Source organism: Oryctolagus cuniculus, chromosome 5, assembly GCF_051225735.1.
Source record: "Oryctolagus cuniculus isolate XC-2025 breed Fujian yellow rabbit chromosome 5, ASM5122573v1, whole genome shotgun sequence".
Taxonomy (NCBI): domain Eukaryota; kingdom Metazoa; phylum Chordata; class Mammalia; order Lagomorpha; family Leporidae; genus Oryctolagus; species Oryctolagus cuniculus.
The window spans coordinates 54021686-54046774 of record NC_142871.1 but is presented as its reverse complement, the minus strand read 5'-3'; the positions used below and the strand labels follow the sequence as shown (position 1 = coordinate 54046774).

The 25089-nt window shown below is 38.4% G+C and overlaps 1 protein-coding gene across 1 annotated transcript in view; it reads left to right on the top strand.

Moving 5' to 3' along the window:
• The window catches only part of LOC138849860 (amine sulfotransferase-like), a 90159-nt gene extending 67452 nt beyond the window's left edge, over positions 1–22707 (top strand). The window contains exons 7-10 of the mRNA XM_070074918.2: positions 9839–9965; positions 10836–10930; positions 19068–19254; positions 22450–22707. Coding sequence (XP_069931019.2) covers positions 9839–9965; positions 10836–10930; positions 19068–19254; positions 22450–22595 — 555 coding nt within the window. The 3' untranslated portion in view covers positions 22596–22707. The remainder of the gene's footprint in view (positions 1–9838; positions 9966–10835; positions 10931–19067; positions 19255–22449) is intronic.
• The last annotated feature ends 2382 nt before the right edge of the window (positions 22708–25089 follow it).

Sequence of the window (25089 nt, the reverse complement as noted above, 5' to 3'; positions counted from 1 at the left end):
CTTCCCAGTTTTCTTGCACCAAGGAAATAGATTTGTTTTAGGAAACATCTCTTAATATTTTCTTCTTTAGGAGGAGGCAAGATGGCGGAATAGGAAGGGAGCCCATTGATAGTCCGGGGAGAGATAGTTTAATAAAAGTGGAGATACTGCAGGTTCAAGGAAGAGTAGGGGAGGAAACACCAGAAGAAACTCTTCCGGAATGCGTGATTCACAGCGGACCTGCGTGGAGAGTGTGGGAGCCCACAGTTCGGGACACCAGCGGCAGACTCAACACACCAGCGCTGGAACGCGAGGTGAGCCGAACCTCAATAGCACGAGACATCGGCAGGCAAGCGGAAAGAGGAGACTAGAGGGAACGACCCCCGGGCGGGGGGAAGTTCACCAGGCTAACTGGAAGAGAGAGAGAGAGAGAAAAAAAAAGGTGACTGGTACGGACACGGGTTTCTCTCTCTCCGCACACCTCTCAAGGGCGAGCAAGACAAAGAGCAGGCGCCATCTTGGACATGCGTCATAAGCAGAGCAACCTCAGGTCTGCACCGGCCCTGAGCCTAGCAGAAAAACCTGACTCTAGGCAGGGCGAATTAACAGGAGATTAGGACCTAGTAAATTTGTGGTGCTACTGAACTGAGACTGTGAAAAAAGAGACGGTGGGGGAGAGAACTCACGGAATTCACGTGAGTACTCTCCAGAGACGCTACAATTCCTAAACTTTGGCAACCCAGTGGGAGACTGAAGGACAATTTGATCCCATTCTGAGGGCCGAACAGATTCCCTGTGTGGTCCTTGGGAAGGAGCATCCCATCTCTGGCTCCTGTGGGTATATCATTTGCCTGCTAACTACCTCCAACTTCATTCAGCTGTGCTGAATTACTTCCCTTTTGAATCAAAAAAAGAAAGAGAGAGAGAGAGAGAGAGAGAGAGAGAGAGATTTACCATGCCTAACCAGTGAGTGTCACCTTTGGCACACCAAACAGAGCTCTCAGGCAACACCCATCTCAAGCCTCTAAGGTTCCATCAAAAACAGATAGTCCACTAAATCTAGAGTCATAGTATAACAAGAAAAAGCACCACAGTGAAGAAACCAAATATCTCCAATATGCCAAATAACAAACGCAAAAACCAAGGTAATAAAAACAAGGAAGTCACCATGACGCCCTCAAATGAAAAAGACACCCCAATTCAAGATTATGAAGATGATGAGATCGAAGAAATGCAAGAAGCAGATCTCAAAAAATTGATAAGAACATTAAGAAGTTCTCAAAAACAAATTCTTGAACTACAGAAATCCTTAATGGACAAGATAGAAAATCTCTCTCGTGAAAATGAAATATTAAGGAGGAATCAAAATGAAACGAAACAACTAGTACAACAGGAAACTGTGATAGTGACTGAAGTGAAGAATTCAATACATCAAATGAAAAACACATTAGAGAGCCTTACAAACAGAATGGGTGAAGCAGAAGAGAGAATATCAGACTTAGAAGACAGAGAACAGGAAAGGATACAGTCAGACCAAAGAAAAGAAGAGGAAATTAGAAATCTAAAACATATTGTCAGGAATCTTCAGGATACTATTAAAAAACCCAACATTCGGGTTCTAGGAGTTCCTGAAGGCATGGAGAGGGAGAAAGGATTAGAAGGCCTTTTTAGTGAGATATTAGCAGAAAATTTCCCAGGTTTGGAGAAGGACAGAGACATCCTAGTACAGGAAGCTCACAGAACCCCTAATAAACACGACCAAAAGAGATCCTCACCACGACACGTTGTAATTAAACTCACCACAGTGAAGCATAAAGAAAAGATCCTAAAATGTGCAAGAGAGAAACGTCAGATTACTCTCAGAGGATCTCCAATCAGACTCACAGCTGACTTCTCATCAGAAACTCTACAAGCTAGGAGGGAATGGCGAGATATAGCCCAGGTACTAAGAGAGAACAACTGCCAGCCCAGAATATTATATCCTGCTAAGCTTTCATTTGTGAATGAAGGTGAAATAAAGACTTTTCATAGCAAACAGAAATTGAAAGAATCTGTTGCCACTCGTCCAGCCCTGCAACAGATGCTTAAAGATGTGTTACACACAGAAACACAGAAACACGGTCATCAATATGAAAGAAGATAAAGGAAGGAAACCTCACAGCAAAAGATCACAGGGAATTCAAAGCATATATTAGAACTTATCTTTGGCAAATGGCAGGGCAAAGTTACCACTTTTCATTAGTCACATTGAACGTTAATGGCCTGAACTGTCCAGTTAAAAAACACCGATTGGCTGATTGGGTTAAGGAACAAAACCCATCTATTTGCTGCTTACAAGAAACACATCTTTCCAACAAAGATCCATACAGACTGAAAGTGAAAGGCTGGAAAAAGATATACCATGCCAACAGAAATGAAAAAAGAGCGGGTGTAGCCATCTTAATATCGGAGAACATAAATTTTACCACAAAAACTGTTAAGAGAGAAAGACGGGCACTATATAATGATTAAGGGATCAATTCAACAGGAAGATATAACAATTATCAATGTATATGCACCTAACTACAGGGCACCAGTTTATCTAAAAGATTTGTTAACGGACTTAAAGGCAGACTTAGACCCCAATACAATAGTACTGGGGGACTTCAATACTCCACTCTCAGAAATAGACAGATCAATAGGACAGAAGATCAACAAGGATAAAGTAGATTTAAACTACACTATAGCCCAAATGGATCTAACAGATATATACAGAACTTTCAATCCTACAGCTAAAGATTTTACATTCTTCTCAGCAGTACATGGAACCTTCTCTAGGATTGACCACATACTAGGCCATAAAGCAAGTCTCAGCAAATTCAAAAGAATTAGAATCATACCATGCAGCTTCTCACACCACAGAGGAATGAAGTTGGAAATTAGCAACTCAGGAATCCCTAGAGTATACGCAAACACATGGAGATTGAACAACATGCTCCTGAATGAACAATGGGTCATAGAATAAATTAAAAGAGAAATGAACAATTTTCTGGAAGTAAATGAGGATAACAGCACAACATACCAAAACTTATGGGACGCAGCAAAAGCAGTGTTACGAGGAAAGTTTATATCAATAGGTGCCTACATCAAGAAATTGGAAAGGCACCAAATAGATGAGCTTTGAATTCACCTCAAGGATCTAGAAAACCTACAGCAAACCAGACCCAAATCTAGTAGGAGAAGAGAAATAATTAAAATCAGAGAAGAAATCAACAGGATTGAATCAAGAAAAACATTCCAAAAAATCAGCCAAAGGAGGAGCTGGTTTTTTGAAAAAATAAACAAAATTGACACCCCATTGGCCCAACTAACTAAAAAAAGAAGAGAAAAGACCCAAATCAATAAAATCAGAGATGAAAAAAGAAACGTAACAACAGACACCACAAAATAAAAAGAATCATCAGAAATTACCACAAGGACTTGTATGCCAGCAAACAGGGAAACCCATCAGAAATGGATAGATTCCTGGACACATGCAACCTACCTAAATTGAACCAGGAAGACATCGAAAACTTAAACAGACCCATAACTGAGACAGAAATTGAAACAGTAATAAAGGCCCTCCCAACAAAGAAAAGCCATGGACCAGATGGATTCACTGCTGAATTCTACCAGACATTTAAAGAAGAACTAACTCCAATTCTTCTCAAACTATTCAGAACAATCGAAGAAGAGGGAATCCTCCCAAATTCTTTCTATGAAGCCAGCATCACCTTAATTCCTAAGCCAGAAAAAGATGCAGCACTGAAAGAGAATTACAGACCAATATCCCTGATGAACATAGATGCAAAAATCCTCAATAAAATTCTCGCCAATAGAATGCAACAACACATCAGAAAGATCATCCACCCAGATCAAGTGGGATTTATCCCTGGTATGCAGGGATGGTTTAATGTGCGCAAGACAATCAATGTGATACACCACATTAACAGACTGCAGAAGAAAAAACATATGATTATCTCAATAGATGCTGAGAAAGCATTTGATAAAATACAACACCCTTTCATGATGAAAACTCTAAGCCAACTGGGTTTGGAAGGAACATTCCTCAATACAATCAAAGCAATCTATGAAAAACCCACAGCCAACATCCTATTGAATGGGGAAAAGTTGGAAGCATTTCCACTGAGATCTGGTACCAGACAGGGATGCCCACTCTCACCACTGCTATTCAATATAGTTCTGGAGGTTCTAGCCAGAGCTATTAGGCAAGAAAAAGAAATTAAAGGGATACAAATTGGGAAGGAAGAACTCAAACTATCCCTCTTTGCAGATGACATGATTCTTTATTTAAGGGATCCAAAGAACTCTACTAAGAGACTATTGGAACACATAGAAGAGTTTGGCAAAGTAGCAGGGTATAAAATCAATGCACAAAAATCAAGAGCCTTTGTATACACAGGCAATGCCATGGCTGAGGAAGAACATCTAAGATCAATCCCATTCACAATAGCTACAAAAACAATCAAATACCTTGGAATAAACTTAACCAAGGACGTTAAAGATCTCTACGATTACGATGAGAATTACAAAACCTTAAAGAAAGAAATAGAAGAGGATATCAAGAAATGGAAAAATCTTCCATGCTCATGGATCGGAAGAATCAACATCATCAAAATGTCCATTCTCCCACAAGCAATTTATAGATTCAATGCAATTCCAATCAAGATACAGAAGACCTTCTTCTCAGATCTGGAAAAAATGGTGCTGAAATTTATATGGAGGCACAAGAGACCTCGAATAGCTAAAGCAATCTTGTACAACAAAAACAAAGCCAGAGGCATCACAATACCAGATTTCAAGACATACTACAGAGCAGTTGTAATCAAAACAGCATGTTACTGGTACAGAAACAGATGGATAGACCAATGGAACAGCATTGAAACACCAGAAATCAATCCAAACATCTACAGCCAACTTATATTTGATCAAGGATCTAAAACCAATCCCTGGAGTAAGGACAGTCTATTCAATAAATGGAGCTGGAAAAATTTTATTTCCACGTGCAGAAGCATGAAGCAAGACCCCTACCTTTCACCTTACACAAAAATTCACTCAACATAGAGTAAAGAGTGAAGAGACAACCGACAGAATGGGAAATAATATTTGCAAACTATGCAACAGATAAAGGGTTAATAACCAGAATCTACAAAGAGATCAAGAAACTCCACAAAAACAAAACAAACAACCCACTTAAGAGATGGGCCAAGGACCTCAATAGACATTTTTCAAAAGAGGAAATCCAAATGGCCAACAGGCACATGAAAACATGTTCAAGGTCATTAGCAATCAGGGAAATGCAAATCAAAACCACAATGAGGTTTCAGCTCACCCCGGTTAGAATGGCTCACATGCAGAAATCTACCAACAACAGATGCTGGCGAGGATGTGGGGAAAAGGGGACACTAACCCACTGTTGGTGGGAATGCAAACTGGTCAAGCCACTATGGAAGTCAGTCTGGAGATTCCTCAGAAACCTGAAGATAACCCTACCGTTCAACCCAGCCATCCCACTCCTTGGAATTTACCCAAAGGAATTTAAATTGACAAACAAAAAAGCGGTCTGCACCCTAATGTTTATTGCAGCTCAATTCACAATAGCTAAGACCTGGAACCAACCTAAATGCCCATCAACGGTAGACTGGATAAAGAAATTATGGGATATGTATTCTTCAGAATACTATACCGCAGTAAGAAACAATGAAATCCAGTCATTTGCAACAAAATGGAGGAATCTGGAACACATCATGCTGAGTGAAATAAGCCAGTCCCAAAGGGACAAATACCATATGTTCTCCCTGATCGGTGACAACTGACTGAACACCAAAAAGGAAACTTGTTGAAGTGAAATAGACACTATGGGAAACGGTGACTTGATCAGCATAGCCCTGACTGTTAATGAACAACTTAATACATTTTCCCTCTTAGTAGTTTTTTTGTCTGTTCTACTTAATATGACTGGTTTAATTCTGTAATTAATACACAGTTATTCTTAAGTGTTGAAATTTAACTGAAATGTGATCCCTGTTAAACGTAAGAGTAGGAATAAGAGAGGGAAGAGATGTACAATTTGGGACATGCTCGAGCTGACTTGCCCCAAATGGTAGAGTTAGAAACATACCAGGGGACTCCAATTTAATACTATCAAGGTGGCATGTACCAATGCCATCTCACCAGTCCAAGTGATCAATTTCAGTTCACAATTGATCATAATGAAAGGACTAAGAGTCAAAGGAAGCACATAAACAAGTCTAGTACCTGCTAATACCAACTGATAGATTAAATAAAGGGGAGAGTGATCCAACATGGGAAGCGAGATACTCAGCAGACTCATAGAATGGTGGATGTCCTAAACAGCACTCTGGCCTCAGAATCAGCCCTAAAGCCATTCCGATCTGGCTGAAAATCCCATGAGAGTATTTCAGGCCTGGAAAGCCAAGACACTGTGGCAAAAACAAAACAAAACAAAACAAAACAAAACAAAACAAAACACCCTAAATGAAAGATCTCTGTGAGTGAGATCCCAGTGGAAAGAACAGGTCTTCAAAGAAGGAGGTACCTTTCTCTGAAGGGAGGAGAGAACCTCCACTTTGAATATGACCTTGTCTAAACAAGATAAGAGTCGGTGAACTCAAAAGGCTTCCATAGACTTGGAAACTCATGACTGGTGCATAGGGAGATTAGTGATGCCATAAACAGGAGTGTCAATTTGTAATGTCAACAACAGGAGTCATGGTGCACTTACTCCTCATGTAGGATCTCTGTCCTTAATGTGCTGTACATTGAGATTTAATGCTATAATGAGTACTCAAATAGTATATTTCGCTTTGTGTTTCTATGGGGGTGCAAACTGTTGAAATCTTTACTTAATGTATACTAAACTGATCTTCTGTAAAAAAAAAAAAAGAAGAAGAAGAAATTATCAATTCCCAACTTGACTCTCACTGGGATTAAACATGACAATAGGTCTGATCTGATTTCATCACCATTTAAAAAATCATCTATTATTTTTCACTTTATGTTTGTGTGGTAGCAAACTGTTGAAATCTTTACTTAATGTATGCTAAACTGATCTTCTGTATATAAAGAGAATTGAAAATGAATCTTGATGTGAATGGAAGGGGAGAGGGAGTGTTAAAGGGGAGGGATGCGGGTGGGAGAGACGATATGGGGGGGAAGCCATTGTAATCCATAAGCCGTACTTTGGAAATTTATATTCATTAAATAAAAGTTAAAAAAATATTTTCTTCTTTAAAAATTTTTATTTTATTTATTTCCTATTTTGTTTACACATATGTTTCTATCTTCTTTAATTAAATAGTCTATATCTTTTTTAAAATTTTTTGACAGATATAGTTAGACAGTGAGAGAGAGAGCGAGAGACAGAGAGAAAGGTCTTCCTTCCATTGGTTCACTCCCCAAATGGCCACTATGGCCGCAGCTACGGCGATCTAAAGCCAGGAGCCAGGAGCTTCCTCCTGGTCTCCCATGCGGGTGCAGGGGCCCAAACACTTGGGCCATCCTCCACTGCCTTCCCGGACTGCAGCAGAGAGCTGGACTGGAAGAGGAGCAACCAGGACTACAACCCTCGCCCATCTGGGATGCCGGTGCCGGAGGCAGAGGATTAACCAAGTGAGCCACGGCACCGGCCCAAATAGTCTATTTCTCATATTTGTTTCCAAAATGTTAGTATTTCAAATAATGGATGCTGTTTTTAATATAGATATGGAAAATAATTTTGACTATCTGAGTAATTTATTTCAGTTTTACTCTTCTAATAGGTGTCAGATATTTTTAGATTTTTTTTTACTTCTGAGTATATAATGTTCAAAGATATTTTAAAGTTATGATTATTAGTCTTATTGTGCTATCATTGGGTAATGGTGGTATTGGGTAAAGATTGAATTTTTGGAATTTTTTATAGAGTTTTACCAACAATTACATTTTTATTGTTTCAGTATATCCAACAAACCTAAGAAAATAATGTACTTTTTTCTGTGTCAGGCATTAACACATCAAGCAAAGTTTTAAAATTAAATTAATTTTGTTCTTTTTTTATTTATGTCAAAAAATAAATATATATTAGTCTGCCACCATGATTGTTGCTAAGTCAAAATGTTTTACACTTGATAGAATTTTTTCTGTTTAACTTTTTCAATATTTGGAGATTACTTTTTTGTTGAGCAAATTATATGTTGTTTTGTTAAATCCCTTGGCTTTAAATTTTATCTAAACTTATATTTATATTGTCACATGATTCTTCATGATGGAATTTGCCATTTGCTTTTGTTTTTTTTTTTCAGTACTATATTTACTGTCATCTAATTTCACAAACTTTGTTAAATAATTATATCAAGGCTGGCTTTATATTTCCTTTGTTTAATAACTGGACTATTCCAATGTTTTGGTGTTTTAATAAGTTCTTCGATGAACAATCTTCACTAGGTACTCTCACACATCTGTATCAATTTCCAAGTGGCCTATTTCCAGGATTAGAATTACAAAGCCACAGCCAGCGCCGCGGTTCACTAGGCTATTCCTCCGCTTTGCGGCGCCAGCACTCCGGGTTCTAGTCCCGGTAAGGGCGTCGGATTCTGTCCCGGTTGCCCCTCTTCCAGGCCAACTCTCTGCTGTGGCCCAGGAGTGCAGCGGAGGATGGCCCAAGTCCTTGGGCCATGCACCCCATGGGAGACCAGGATAAGTACCTGGCTCCTGCCATCGGATCAGTGCTGTGTGCCAGCCGCGGTGGCCATTGGAGGGTGAACCAACGGCATAGGAAGACCTTTCTCTCTCTCTCTCTCTCTCTCACTGTCCACTCTGCATGTCAAAAAAAAAAAAAAAAGAATTAGAAAGCCACAAATACAATAATAATAAACTTGATAAGATAGTGTTATATTTTCCTAAGCAAGCAGGTATACCCTGTTAATGGATGAGTTCTTATTTTTCTCCTAATAATATTTCTCCAGAAACTTTTCACAACAGACTTTTAATTTTTCATTCTAGTACTTATAAAAATGTCCCTAAACTGATATTAATTTGCATATTAATAATCAGTAATATGAAGTACTTCTTGATATGTTTATGGCCATACCTAGTTTTTATTCTGTGAAGTGAATGTATCTTTTGCTCATGTTGTATTAATCATGATTTCTTTCTTATTCCTTTGCTTTATACATACCCTGGATATTAAGCAGAAATTGGCAAGTGTTGCTTCTCTCATATTTTGTGATTTTTCATCACTTTACATTGTATTGTAATTATCAACACTCATAACTTTAATGGAGCAAAACTGGTCAGTTTTTATTTAAAAAAGGATTGTGTTAAATAAATCCTTCCTTATTCCAAACACAGAAACCCTTTCTTGATTTAGATGTCAAAATTTTATTCCATATTTAAATAGGTCCATTTGGAACTATTTTTTGTATATGATGTGAGATAAAAAATTCATTGTTTTTCTTTGTAAATAGGTATTTGCTCCAGCCTCATAAGTAGTTGTTTGTCTTTCTTATTTCCAATGCTAGCTTGGCTGAACATCAAATATAATGCTTATAGAAGTTAATTAATACAGGTTCTATATTTATAAACTCTACCAATCATCAATATCACTTTTAGAAATGTATCCTATATGTTTGCACACATGAATAAAAATTTTCTAATACTCTTTGTTATAACAAAAATTTGAATACAACCTAAACTTCTATGATGGATAGACAGAATGAGAAGAATTAAAGAATTCATGTAATGAAAGATTGCACAGCTGTTATAAACTCTGTAAAGAGATGCAAAAACTGATAAAATTATTTCATAATTTTCTCTGCAGATTATTTATGTCTACAGAAATCCTAAGGATGTTTTAATTTCATTTTTCCATTTTTCAAATTTGATGGTTAGATTAGAAGCTTCAAATACCTTAGAAAATTTCATGGAAAAGTTTCTAGATGGAAAAGGTAACTATGAATTTATTTATTAAGCCATATACTGATGAGAAAATGCTGCCATTTAGCCAAGTTCTTGGCCTTAGGGAACATACTACAGAGAAAAGGGGAAGGGCAATGACAGACAATGGAGTTCAGGGAAGTGGTTACAATTGTACAGCAATTTAGTCTTCCACTTCATTGCTCTTTGTCCTGGCCAGGACCCTGTAGGGATTGTCAAGGTTGCAAAGGCATATTTTTAGGAGGTATTTTGACCATATATGAGAGATTCCCAAATGTTCTAACAAAGCAAACTCGCTAAATCCATACCTAGAGTTAAATATTCCAGACTAGCTGATGAGAGACTTTATGAGCTATTGTGAGCCTGTGGTAGGTCTTACATGACCACTGTGGGCTTTTTCATTTCACTACTTAGGAGGATTGATGCAAAAGTTTTGTGAATTGTGGATATGGCTGTCAGTCATTTAGTTGATTAAATTTAGGTTCTGGCCCATGAGAGGGAGTGAATGTTGTCATGCAAGATCTTAGAGAATAGAAGAATAGAGATCTTAGATATCTCTATGCAAGATGTTAAGTAATACAGAAATAGAATTTTCAGGTGGTGTAGGTAGGAAAATGAAGTGACTTACCATAAAGAAATCTTCAGGCTCAGATGATGATGTATTTTTGCAGTGACACTTTCTACACACAGAGTAGTTTTTCTGAGACAGGTTTTTATGGAAATAATTTAATGTTCCTGAGAGTACTAAGTATTTAAAAAGTGTGATATAGATGTCCAGTGATGGGAGATTTACTTGTTTCTGAACATTCCAAAACAGAAGCAAAAGAATAATTTCCTGAAAATGAAGACAACAATGTGACTTTATTTAATTTTCCTCACAGTGGTGGGAAGCCTATGGTTTGATCACATCAGAGGCTGGTATGAACACAAAAATGACTTCAATATTCTGTTCATGATGTATGAAGATATGAAGAAGGTAAGATGAGAGAGCTAAGAAAAATATTTACTAAACACTTTCCTCTGTTGGTTTCAGCAAATCACATTCTCCCACATCTCTTGATATCTAACCACACTTTCTCAGGCTTCATTTTATGTTTCTAATTCCATCTGTGCTTGTGTTACCAGTCTTCTCAAGGTCATTTTTGTCACTACACAGCCATCTTTTGTGGTTCCTTCTCATGTAGCTGCCTTTAGCAATAAATGCTAAATTTAGGACAACTATTCTTAAAAAAGGGGCAACATGAAACACGGAAGTAAGAAGCTGCTATTAACATACGATTAATATTTCCAAAGGTGAGTCTGTGCCCTGTGATGCAAGTTCTTTGTATCTTTAAAGATAATTTTTTTTAAAGATTTATTTTATTTTTTTGAAAGAGTTACAGAGAGAGGTAGAGATACAGAGAGAGGTCTTCCATCTGCTGGTTCACTCCCCAGATGACTCCAATGGCCGGAGCTGTACCATTCCGAAGCCAGGAGCCAGGAGTTTTCTCTGGGTCTCCCACGTGGGAGCAGGGGCTCAAGGACTCAGGCCATCCTCCACTGCTTTCCAAGGCCATAGCAGAGAGCTGTATCGGAAGAGAAGCAGCTGAGACTAGAACAAGTGACCATATGGGATGCTGGCACTTCAGGCCAGGGCTTTAACCCACTGCACCACAGTGCTGGCCCCCAAAGATAATTTTGAAATGTAGTTTTTATGTGAAATCACAGAATGGTTACATGGAGGCAACCAACAATATTGTCTGAAGAAGATGTGCAAATGAACAGAACACAGTTTGGGATCTTATGGATCTCTAATTGGTATGATGATTCAGAAATTCACAATCTATTTATTCATTAATTCAGAAACTAATGAGTGATAACTGTGGAATATGCAAAATTATGATGAAAAGAGGCCATAATCCAATAAGGAGGAACACAGATACTCAGTGAGCCATTACATATAATTGAAAACGTGATAAGTATGGCTATTAAGGAAAAGTCCAGACAGTCTCAACATGTGTATTTACTAAAGATATCTATCTATATAAAGGTGATAGTTATCATTAAGTAACATGGGAGCAGACAGATAGTGAATAAAACTAATAAAAAACAGGTGAAAAAGAACTATAAATTAATGAAAAAGAAGGTGCCAATTCTTTAGATGATAAAGTATACAGCACCTTTAAGAACTGAAGAAGGACTTGAGGATTAAGGAGCAAGTGACGAAAGACCCAGATAGATGAGTTGTAACTGCCAGACTGGGCAAGGTCTATAGAGTATGCTACCGATGGTGATATCTTGAATCCTAAAAGTAGCAATTAGACTATTAGTTATAAGAAGATAATGAGATAGAATCAGTGTTTCTGGAATATCATTTCCCTTGGTGGGTTGAAAAGTGAAAATAGTGAATAAAAGTCGAGAAGCACAATTAGAGATGAGTGTATTAATCCGTTGAATGCCAATGGTACCTTGCATTATAGTGATATCTGGGAATGGAGAGAATGTAGAATTTTAATACATATTTGGGGTATAAACTGGAAAGGAGCTATGAAATGAAATAGTGACAGCTGTCTAGGATGTTTCCTATATCTCTAGTTTACATACCTATGTAGTTAGTGATATTCATGGAGGTGTTTAGGGAACACTGAAACAGAATCAGTTTAAAGGAAGAAGATTGCTTATGATATTGGTTTTGACATATGAAGTTTAAGGTGTCTTACATGTGCTGAAATGGATATACCGAGAAATAAATATAAAATGCAAATAAAAAATCTCCGAAAAGTGGTCTGGGCTGAGGAAATTAGTGACACTAACTTGTATGAATATAAGAGATACAATGAATGTAGAAAAAATAGACAGGGGAGGGATGCAGCAGGGGATTAAAACCAAGGGGATAAAAGCCAAGAAGAAAGCCTGAAAGGAGGGAAGTGGGAGAGAGAGGAAGGAATGAGCAAAAAGGAAATAAGACTAACAGGGAAGTTTGGTTAGAGAGGGATGAGCACTAAAAAGAAACAGAAAATGAACAGTCAGAGAGAAACAATATAAAGTGTGTGATGACAGTGGTCAAGCAGATATGTCAACAAAGTTCTTTAAGATACATTAAAAATCTTTACGATATCAAAGAAATCAACTAAAAATGAGAGTTTAAAATATCCACTGAATTTTGTGTTGTAACATGTGTACAAAGTAGGTTACAGCAGATTGCAACATATTGGTGCATAAATTGGTGAATTTTGAAGTATATAGCACCAACCGAGGAACACCTATATTATAATTGTATCCTTCATGTTTAGCTTCTATATCTATTCAGGACCTTCAGATTATGAGACTGACGCACTGCCTACTGCGCTAAGAAGGCACTTCCTAAAGCTTCTATATCTAATAGTCAAACTTCCAAAAATCCTGATCAAAGTGTAATTTAGCCCTAGATGCTTGTCTTCCTAATAATTGCACAAGAATTCACGTGGCATTAATCAGAAATGAGATGACATACTTAATTTATTCCATTGCTCTTAAACCTTCACTTACTCAATTAATGGGTCATGTGAATTCTGGCTCTGTATCCCTTGTGGAAGACAGAACCTTGTCTCAGTCCATGTGGCATTTGCTGCAGTCCAGGTCATTCAGAACTTGTAGTTAGTTTTTAGATCAACTTTCCTCATTTTGCTCTACCTGCCTTCAATCTTTCCTTGTTTCTCTTTATTATTTATTGTTCAACCACAGTTATTGTCTCATAACAAAATCTGATTCCTTCCCTATTTTTATACTTGAATTAATGGGAATGTGCTCACAAAAAGTGTTGAAACATAGTAGGTCAGTAGATTTTTAACAAACATTTGAATGGAGACCAGAGTAGACTATGCAAAACCTCTGTAATATTTCTCTGTTCTACAATCTGTCACCAGATCTGACTTTTGTCTGTCCTTCTACATCATAGCCAATTGTTTATATATTTTTGATATAAATGTTTTCCAGCTTAGTAGAAAAAAAAAAGACTTTTTTTAACCATATAATAAGATCAGGATCTCTTTCAACTGTCTGGGGAAGACGGATATTGGTTAGCTCAAGTGTTCTAGCTCTAAAAGTTCTTTCTAAAAATATTCTTAATTTTCTCTTGGAAATTTCTTGATGATTTTACTCAAAATTGTCTATTCCCTACCCCAATTACAATATCATCAGGATGCCGAAATGCATAGCAGTATATCTCAGGGTATTTTGAACAGTCCCACTGATTTGGAGATGATGTACTGAGGACCATATTGACTATGCAGAGTTATTTTCCACTACTTTGTCTCAGGTGTCTATGTATGTAATAGGACTGGAGTCAGTTATGGTGTTCAGATATTTCTATTAGATGATTAAATTGTAAGTAAGCTGAGATGTTATTACTATAAGATGAAAAGTGGTTGTCTTTTGGGGAAAGAATAAAGTTTGAAATTAGGAAAGAGGTGTCTTGTAGGATTCTAGAATACTTGTGTTGTTCAGTTGCTTGATGTGAATGAGTTCATGAATGTTCAATTTGTAACTTTCACTAAGCTATATTTTTATGTTTTTTTTTTTTTTTGTGGGGGGGGAGGATCTCAGCAAGGGGGCTGGCCCTGTGGCATAGTGGATTAAGACACCTTCTGCAGTGCCGGGATCCCATGAGGGTGCCAGTTTGAGTCCTGGCTGCTCCACTTCCAATTCAGCTTTCTGCTAATGTTCTTGGCAAAGAGGCCAAGAATTGCCTAAGTGCATGGGCCCTTGCTCCCATGTGAGAGACCCAGGTGAACTCCTGGCTCCTGGCTTCAGCCTGGGCCGACCCTGGCCATTGCAGTCATTTGGGGAGTGAACAGGCAGATGGAAGATCTCTCTATTTCTGTTTCTTCCTCTCTCTGTAGTTCTGACTTTCAAATAAATAAATAAATCTTAAAAAAATAAAGAACTCATCAAAGTTGGCATGGCCCTTAATTCTCTGCCCCCATCTGCCAGCCAGTTCTGTTTCTTGCAAATCTATCAAGTACCAAGAACTGAAGTTAAAATTTCACTATATATGAAAGGGATTTAAAATTTTTGCAATTTGAGACTACTTTTACACTCAGAAAGGAATTCCATATTTTTCAGAGCTGTTTATCTTTTCTAAAATTGAAAGAATTATTTCTTCCTCATGAAAATTGTTCTAACCTCCATAATTAAATTTAATCTCTCTTCCTTGTAAAGTACTATTGCATATTGTGTTTCTGTTTATTCAGGTCATTAGACTTCTTTGTGTTCAATTTGTTAATGGCTGCAGTTAGGACCTGTATCGGTCTATCGGCAGGGTTTACCTCCTTTGTGGCTACTATCCATTTAGAAATGTCTTCATTATGGACTGGGGGTGATTGCTGCTTTTGCCTCTTTGGTAGCACCTTCCCAAGCTAATTATTTGACCAAATTGTCTTGATCGGGGCCAGGCAGTAATCTTTTCTCTACTGCCTCCAAGACTCTGGCAAGGAAATCGGGGAACCATTCACCTGGGCCTTGAACTAGATTTCTAAAGAGCTGACTATAATCAGGAGGATTTATATTTTTTAAGGATTTAATTGCCAAATCTCTGACCTGATCAAAATAGGCAACTACTCCAATGCGGGCCTGTTCTTGAGGATATATGTAGGTGCCACAGCTTGTAAGCATATCAAAGGTTACTGCTATTCCATAGGCAGCATTATTTCTTGCCACAGTTTCAGCCTCTTCCTGATAGGAGGCTTTCCACTGTAAAAACTGTGGTCTCGACAAACATGCTTTTGTGCAACCCAGTCAAAATGAGTTTGAAGGTTCGCTGCCCATGGTGTAAGCACTTGTTCAAAGTAGGGAGAGTCAGGACCTGACTCTTGAGAAGCCTTTTTTAGCATAGTAAGATCTTTTATGGGCGTTGGAATCCAGGGCCTGAATTCTGCATCCACTCCTACAATAACAGCAAATGTGCAGGTGGGATGGGGTCTAGTGGCTGCCCTAAGAGCTTGGGGTGTCCAAGTACTGCCACAAATGTGGGGATCCTCACTGGGTGCAGATGGGATGACCTCACATGAGTTATTGTCTAGAGGTCCTCTTAGTTCATCCCACGGGTATCTGGGGGGTGGCTGACTAGGTATTGCTACCTTGTTTACTACCTTGTATGCTACATTGTCATTTTCACTGTCAGAGCTCCCTCTCTCTAAGTCATCAACTGTGGTTGTGAGACAGACGCTTGGAGTAACAGGCTCTGATCGCTCACAGATTCACTATGTTTGGTAATCTGTGTGGGATTCTGAGGGGGGTATCTTTCCCATGTCTGAGTGTTTAAGAGCAGCACAGCACGCCAACTCTAGCCAAAGGAAAGAAACACACAGCACTGCTGCCATAGCAAAGCAAATTCCTAGCACCTCAGCTGTTGATGGCATTTTGCAGGAGGTTTCCCTATGTTAGACAAACAGATAGTGGTGTATCAGATTGTAAGTATGTCCTGTGCTTAGTGGGGGACTTCCTTGATTCGTTAGGTAAAGACCATATGCCCACATGGTGTCTCTGGAGCATCACTTCTCTATGCCCACATGGTGTCTCTGGAGCGTCACTTCTCTCAATTGAGGGAAGATGACTTGGTTCCGAATTCTGGGATGATCAGTCCCTTATGTGAATTCGCCGGGCTAACCGAAAGTAAAAGGAGGAGCTGAGAAGCGACATACACTTCTGGGCGGTGTGTGCCTAACCTGGGGTCAGTTAGACTGAGGACAAGGACAAAGAAAGGGGCATAAGAGGGGGTTCTGTGCTCATCCTCACAGAACTGAACAGCACACAAAACACTGAGGGGCCTTCTTGCTGAAATCCAGGGGGGACCTCGCCGAGTCCGACACGCTGTCTCTCTCTCAGTCACATTGGCGCGCCAGATGTTGCAATTGATTTCTCCACAATGTTGCAGTGGATTCCTTTCTGAGAGGAGGAGCGTGGTGGGGGCAAGAGGCACGGAGTCACCACACAGACCCCGGGAGTCGGGTGAAAGCAGGCCTGAGGCGAGTAGCCCGCAGACTTGTTTATTTCAGTTGCTACAACAGCTTATATAGCCAAGACCAGCCAATCCAGTCAAGGGGCCGTCTATGCCCCAACCAATCACAGCCTGTTTCCAGTCAGTTTCCAAAGCCATCCAATCACAGCCTGTTGCGAGTCAGGATCTTGTTGCAAGCAGTTTCTGAAACCATCCAATCACTGCCTGCCATCAGTCAGGCTCTGTTGTCATGTGGTTTCCTCTGTTGTCATGTGGTTTCCGAAGCCATCCAATCATGGCCTGTTGCAAGGCAGTTTCTGTTGTCAGTGGCCATCTTGGCATGACCTTTTCACCTCAGCGGCCATCTTGGCATGAACTTTTCACCTCAGCGGCCATCTTGGCATGAACTTTTCACCTTAGTGACCATCTTGATATGACCTTTTCACCTCATTCCACCACACAGGAGCTTCCTCTGGGTCTTGCATTGGGGTACAGGGGCCCCAGGACTTGGCCATTTTCTACTGCTTTCCTAGGCCTCAGCAGAGAGTTGGATTGGAAAAGGAGCAGCCAGGTCTCGAAATGGTGCCCATATGGGATGCTGGTGCTTCAGGATAGGGTGTTAACCTGCTATGCCAAGTGCTGGCCCCCATAAGAATTTTTTAAAAAAGATTTTATTTATGTATTTATTTGAGAGATAGAGTTACAGATAGAAGGACAGAGAAAAAGGTCTTCCATCTGCTGGTTAATTCCATGGTTGCAATGGCCAGATCTGGGTTCATCAGAAGTGAGGATTTAGGAGCCTCTTCAGGTTTCCCATGTGGATGCAGGGGTCCAAGCACTTGGGCCATATTCTACTGCTTTCCTAGGCCACAGAGAGCTGCATCAGAAGAGGAGCAGCTGGGACTAGAACCGGTGCCCACATGGGATGCTGGCTCTGCAGGCAGAGGTTTGGCTCACTATACCACATAGTGCCTGCCCCATATGAATTTTTTAAAAGATTTATTTATTTATATTTGGAAGGCAGAGGTACAGAGAGAGATGGAAGGGGGGGAGAGAGAGAGAGAGAGAGAGAGAGAGAGAGAGTCTCCATCTACTGATTCATTCTCCAATGCTGGGACTGGGTTAAGCCGAAGCCAGGAGCCAGGAGCCAGCAGCCAGCAGCCAGCAGCCTCCTCCGGGTCTCCCATGTGGGTGGAGGATCCCAAGGGCCTGGGCCATCTCTGCTACTTTTCCAGGTGCCGATCATCAGGGAGCTGGAACCACAGTGGAGCATCCAGGACTCGAACTGACACCCATACGGGACACTGGCAATCAAGTGGAGGCTTAGCCTTCTATGCCACTGTGCCAGCACCTCCATATGAATTTTAAGATGGATTTTTGTTTCTACAAAGATAATCATTGGAATTTTGATGGAGATTGCATTGATTCTATGGATAACTTTAGGTAGTATTAGAATTATTATCTTCTGTTCAGGAACATGGAATATTGTCCACTTATATGTGTAGACTTTCCTTTCTTTCAGCTTTTTTGGTTGTTTTTTTTTTTTTCCTTTTTTTGTTTTGAATATACAAGTCTTTCAACTGCCTGGTGAAGTTTATTCTAATTTTAAACTTTTGGGTGTTATTTTCAATGTAATTGTTTTCTTAATCATTTCTTAGGATTGATCATTGATGGTTGATAGCAATTCATCCAGTTTTTGAGCTGATTTTGTATCCAGAAACTTTGATAAATTTATTTTTTATTCTAACACATGTTTTGGGATGTGTATGTGTGTGATATGGTATCATTTGGATTTTCTACATATAAGATCATGTCATCTATAGCAGAGATATTTTTTACTCTTTTCTTTTCCATTTGGAGGCCTTTGTTTCTTTTTGCTGCCTAATTGCTTTGGCTAGTATTCCTAATTTTATGAAAAATAGAAGTGAAGAAATTGGACTTTTTCCACATCTTAGGTGAAAATCTTCCAGTCTGTCTCCATTGGATATGATGTAAGATATAGGCATTCTGTACATTAGGGTTTTTTTTTATGTTGAAGTAGTTTCCTTCTATTTCTCTCTTAATTTATTTATCATTTACATGACCATCCTGCATATTGGGCTATAACCCCTTCATTGTTCATAAACTTAGTAACTTCTCACATTTATGACTCTTTCAGGATCTCAGAAGTTCAATACTGAAAATCAGCAGTTTTCTTGAGAAGGACCTGAGTGAAGAGGAGGTGGATGCCATTGTGAGGCAGGCTACATTTGAAAACATGAAGTTTATTCCACAAGCAAATTATAATAGTATTCTAAAAAATGAATTTGGCACACGAAATAATGAGGGAGCTTTCTTGCGCAAAGGTGACATTAAGTGATTTATACTACCAAAATTATCTAGTTCTCATGAGTCCTTGGCACCTAAGAAAGAATCATCAGTGCTTCCAGCATATGTTTTCATATTGTACTGTGGTTAGGGACCTACTGCTTATCAAATATTACAGCTGAAAATTGCTGGGAAGAGTTCCTAGGGACTCTAACAATGTTTTTGTACCTAATAACATCACTGAACTTTCTTAATAAACACTACATTCTGGGGCAAGTGTTTGGCCTAGAAGTCTTGATGCTGCATGGGATTCCTGCATCTGATACTGCATGGGATACTTGCACCTGATACTGCAGTGCCTGGCTTTGAGTCCTGGCTGTGCTTCCAGTTCCAGCTCCCTGTTAATACACACTCTGGGAGGTAGCAAGTGATGGCTCCAGAACTTGCGTCCCTACCACCCACACAGGAGACCAGATAGAATTCCAGCCTCCTGACTTAATCCTGGCCCAGCCAGTGTTGCAGGAATTTGAGAAATGAATCAGCATATAGAAGACCTCTTTATATCTGTGTCTCTCTCTATATATATATTTCTATGTGCTTCCAAAAAAAAAGCAATAAAATAAATATAAAGAAGAAAGTGCCATATTCCTTCCTTCTGGAAAGCATGTTTTTTCTTTTTAAAATTTGTTAAGTCCTATCTGAAAGTTGTGGATATTTTATACTGCAATGTCTTTAATTTTTTTTCCTAGGAAATCTACTTAGTATATCTTTGTATTGTTCTTGTGGGGGAGAAAATTTGAGTTATTATTTCTTCTTGTATGAGATTTCTTCTTCACAGAAAGCACAGTGATATCTTATTAGCCCCTTCTACTATAAATTAAGGTATTCAAAAATGCAGTAAATTTTTATTGTGTTCTGATTATGTGCCAAATGTTTTAAAAATTAATATATTTTTCCACTCAAAATTTTTCTACTTAAATTTAGTTGTTTTAATGTATACCATCCTTAAAATTTATTTGAACTTCTATATTTTACACTGCAGTTTATTTATAACACACCATTATGATAATGGATATTGATTTATAAAAATTTATGTAAATATCTACTGACATTCACCTAGATAGTGTTGCTTTAATATTATTATTTTTGTGCCATTTATTATCACTTTTCCTTATACTTCAATTAAATCACATAGAATACAATTCTCCTATATATAATAGTTTGATATCTGATCCTAATTCCAATAATGTTATACAGAAAATTTGACTGCTGAAGGTGTGAACAGTTAGTATTTTTATGATTTATTTTATTTATTTGAAAGACAAAGTTACAGAGAGAGGTAGAGACACACAGAGAGAGGTCTCCCATCCACTGTTTCACTCCCCAAATGTCTGTAATTGTTGGAGCTGAGCTGATCCAAAGCCAGGAGCCAGGAGCTTCTTCTGGATCTCCCATGTGGGTGCAAGGGCCCAAGCACTTGGACCATCCTCCATTGCTTTCCCAGGTGCATTAACAGGGAGCCTCATTCAGATGTGGCTGAAAAGCCTATGAGAGTAATGCAGGCATGGAAAGCCAACACGTTGTGGCAAAAAAAATATTCTACACGAAGGATCTCTGTGAGTGAGACCCCAGTGGAAAGAAGGGGCCATCAAAGAAGGATGTACTTTTCTCTGAAGGGAAGAGAGAATTTCCACTTTACTTATGGCCTTGTCTAAACACTGACAGAGTTTGTCGTCACAAAAGACTTCCATAGCCTTGGAAGCTCCTGGCAAGAGCCTCATGTGATCACTGACATCATAAATAAGAGTGTTAATTGTTACATTAACAACAGGAGTCACTGTGCACTTACTACTCAAGTAGAACCTCTGTCCCTAATGAGTTGTACTATGAGAATTCACTGCAAAACTTGTTCTCAAGCAGTACTTTATATGTTGTGTGTGTGTGTGGTGGGGCGGGTGCAAACTGTTGAAATCTTTACTTAGTATAGAGTTGGTCTTCTGTATATGAAGTTAATTAAAAATGAATCCTAATAAAGAATGGGATAGGAAAAGGAGTAGGAGGTAGGACAGGAGTAGGGGTGGGAGGTGGGTTTAGGGGGAAGAACCACTATATTTCTAGAGTTGTGTTATGAAATTTGCATTCATTAAATAAAAGCTATAAAAAAGCAAGAATTGGAGCCTCTGGGACTCAAAATGGTGCCTATATGGGTTGCCAATGCTGCATCATGGCTTTAATCTGCTGTGCTATGCACTGGCCCCAACAATTAGTTATAATTTTAAAAATAGCATAAGGATAATTTCAAACTTCTGTCCAATAAAACTTAGCAATAGCAGCTCTGGCACCCAATGTGACCTTAACATCACTAGCTGAAAACCTTTGCAGCTCATTTTGTAATTAACAAGTGAAGAAATACTTACCTTGTAGGGCTGTTAAGAATTACACGATGTGATAAAAATGATATGTGTGGTACGATGCCTACCATATGGTAAAATATATTATTCTTTTACTTTAGGAGAAGGTTTTGTCCTAGTGGTTAGGACCCCCATGTCCCAAATCAGAGACCCCTGGGTAAATTCATAGTTCAGGCCCTCAATCCCAGCTTACTGTTAATGGAAGGGCTGGGAGGCCCTGGTGATGGCTGAAGTAATTTCAGCTTTTGCTGCACATGTGGGTGACTCGTTTGAATTCTCAGTTCCAGCCATTGTGAGCATTTGTGGAGTTTACCAGTGAGAAGGAGCTATCTCTTTCCCTGTATTGTTGTCTCTGTTTTTTTGTCTTTGGGCTTCTAAAATAAATTAATAAAATTCTAATTAAAAATCCCAAATATTCATAACTTTCCAGGTCTTTTTTTCCTAACAAATGGTTATGACTCAATGACAGCAGTTAGTAAAACTCTAACTCACAGGGTAATGGACTATAAACCTATGAAGAAACTTCAAAAATGAGAAACAGAATTGCAAAATAAGTTCATTTTGTGTAAAAAAAATTAGCTCCACGTATAGTTTTTAAATAATATGTGTTTTCCACAAACATTTTGAAGAGCCCTCATATTTACAGTTACGGTATTCCTAGGGTCCTTTTGTAACTCTTCTTTGCCTAATGGGAGGTAATATGTCATACCACTAGAGAGTATTTAGTGTGGCACAGAGAAATGATTATAATGGGATTGGGTAGCTTTTGCCCTCTCAATACTGCCTCCTCACTTGTGTGTTATTCATGTGTTGCTCATACAGGTGCTGTTGGAGACTGGAAACACCACATGACTGTAGAGCAGAGTGAGAGATTTGACAGGATATTCCAGGAGGAGATGAAAGATTTTCCCTTGAAGTTCATCTGGGATCTAAATGATGAGGCGAATTCTAATCACAGTGCAAAATAGTCACATAAAATCTTAGCCAAAGTTCATATTTTAATATAAGATATTTACTTGTGACTATAATTCAATTGTTAATTATACAACATTATTAATAAATAAAATAATTAACTGCTTAGTTGTAATGTCTGATGAATACTTTCAAATTTCAAAAATTAAATTAAATAGTATTATCACTCTGCATGATATTGGGAATGAGAGAAATCATAAAATCTGAATTCCAAAAATCTGCACAGAGCTTTTGTTTTGTATTTTTTCTTTTTCTACATTAAATTTAGGGTCAATACAGCATTAGAACTCCTTTTAGTCTTATAATTAAATTTTCATTATCTGATTTCAAAATAAATATGGACTTGGGAAGTGGGATACACAGCAGACTCATAGAATGGCAGATGCCCTAAACAGCACTCTGGCCTCAGAATTAGCCCTTAAGGCATTAGTATCTGGCTGAAGATCCCATGACAGTATTTTCTGGCATGGAAAGCCAAGACTTTGGCAAAAAAAATAAAAATAAAAAATAAAAAACCTAAATGAAAGATCTCTGCAAGTGATATCTCAATGGAAAGAACAGACCATCAAAGAAGGTGGTAACTTTCTCTGAAGGGAGAAGAGAACTTCCCCTTTGACTATGACCTCATTTAAATAAGATCAGAGTTGGCGAACTCAGAATGCTTCCATAGACTTCTAGGGCCTGGGAAGATTGCTGACACCTTAAACAAGGCGGTCAGTTTGTTAAGTCAACAACAGGAGTCACTGTGCACTTATCCCTCATGTAGGATCTCTGTTCTTAATGTGTTGCTCAATGTGAATTAATGCTATAACTAGTACTCAAACAGTATTTTACACTTTATGTTCTATGTAGGTGTAAACTGTTGAAATCTTTACTTAATTTATACTAAATTGTTCTTTTGTATATAAAGGTAATTGAAAATGAATCTTGATGTGAATGGAATGGGAGAGGGAGCGGGAGATGGGAGGGAATTTATGTGGGGGAAAAAGCCATTTTAATCCATAAACTGTACTTTGTAAATTTGCATTTATTAAAAAAAGTTAAAAAAATAAAAAACAAAACAAAAATGTTAATGATGAAAAGTATAGTCAGTAGATTAGAGATATAATATGTACATATATACCTCTTTATTATTATTTTTTTTTTTTGACAGGCAGCGTGGACAGTGAGAGAGAGAAACAGAGAAAAAGGTCTTCCTTTCGCCATTGGTTCACCCTCCAATGGCTGCTGCGGCCGGCGCGCTGTGGCCGGCGCACTGCGCTGATCCTAAGGCAGAAGCCAGGTGCTTCTCCTGGTCTCCCAAGGGGTGCAGGGCCCAAGCGCTTGGGCCATCCTCCACTGCACTCCTGGGCCACAGCAGAGAGCTGGCCTGGAAGAGGGGCAACCAGGACAGAATCCGGTTCCCCGACCGGGATTAGAACCCGGTGTGACGGCGCCGCAGGTGGAGATTAGCCTATTGAGCCATGGCGCATATATACCTCTTATTAATAACATCACATGTACATATACATCTTTAGTAACTTAATAATAATTAATAATTTAAAATATTTTAATAATTAAACAAATTTAAAGTTTGTACCAAAATCAAAGAACTGAAAAAGGGCTTAATTATCTACTGGTTTAATCATTTAGCCATCTAAAAAGTTCTATCCATAATGTCACTCATTAAACTAATTTCATATTAATTTAATAGCTAAATAAAGTGGCATCATTTTAAATAGCTAGAAAATATAGGTGAATTTATTATTTCCACATGCGCAAACACTTTTGAAGCATAATAGCAGTGGAAGAAAATTAAAGGGAAATTTTACTAAACTTAACATTATAAACATTGAACGATAGCACCATTTCCATCAATGGGAAAAACATGTGATTTCCATATATATTAACGTAAATAAGTAAATTGTGAGATTTTATATGATGAAGTGCTAAATAGCAGTAAGGATGCATGAATTACAACTGCATGGAAAACATGTATAAATCTCAGAAACGTAACATTTGGTGAAATGAAGCCAGACACTTATTGCTTAGTTTGTTACACAGATTGACAAACAGGGGAGACTAATGTATGAGTTGAGAAATTAGAAGAGTGGTTACCTAGAGGGAATGATGTAGTAATTGGACTGCTAAGTGAGACAGTTCTTGGGGTGTTAGTAATGTTCTGTTCTCTGTGTGTGTGTGTGTGTGTGTGTGTGTGTTTAATAATCGCAGTGATCACTGGGATAGTCATTTTGGGAGTAGTCATCTGACTGCATACATATGATTTTGGCATTTCTCTGTGCTTTTATAGTACTTCTTTACAATTCAGAAACATGAAACAATTCCTAAACATGAAGACAATTTGTAAGCCCAGAAACATAAAAACATTTGGACTTATTGAATGGACAAACTTGAATTCCCACTTTTGACTGAGGAATGTCCAATGTTAAAGAGAGTAGAGTGAAATAAATATTGTCTTGCATCTTCTTGGAAATAGAAATCATTTTAAAT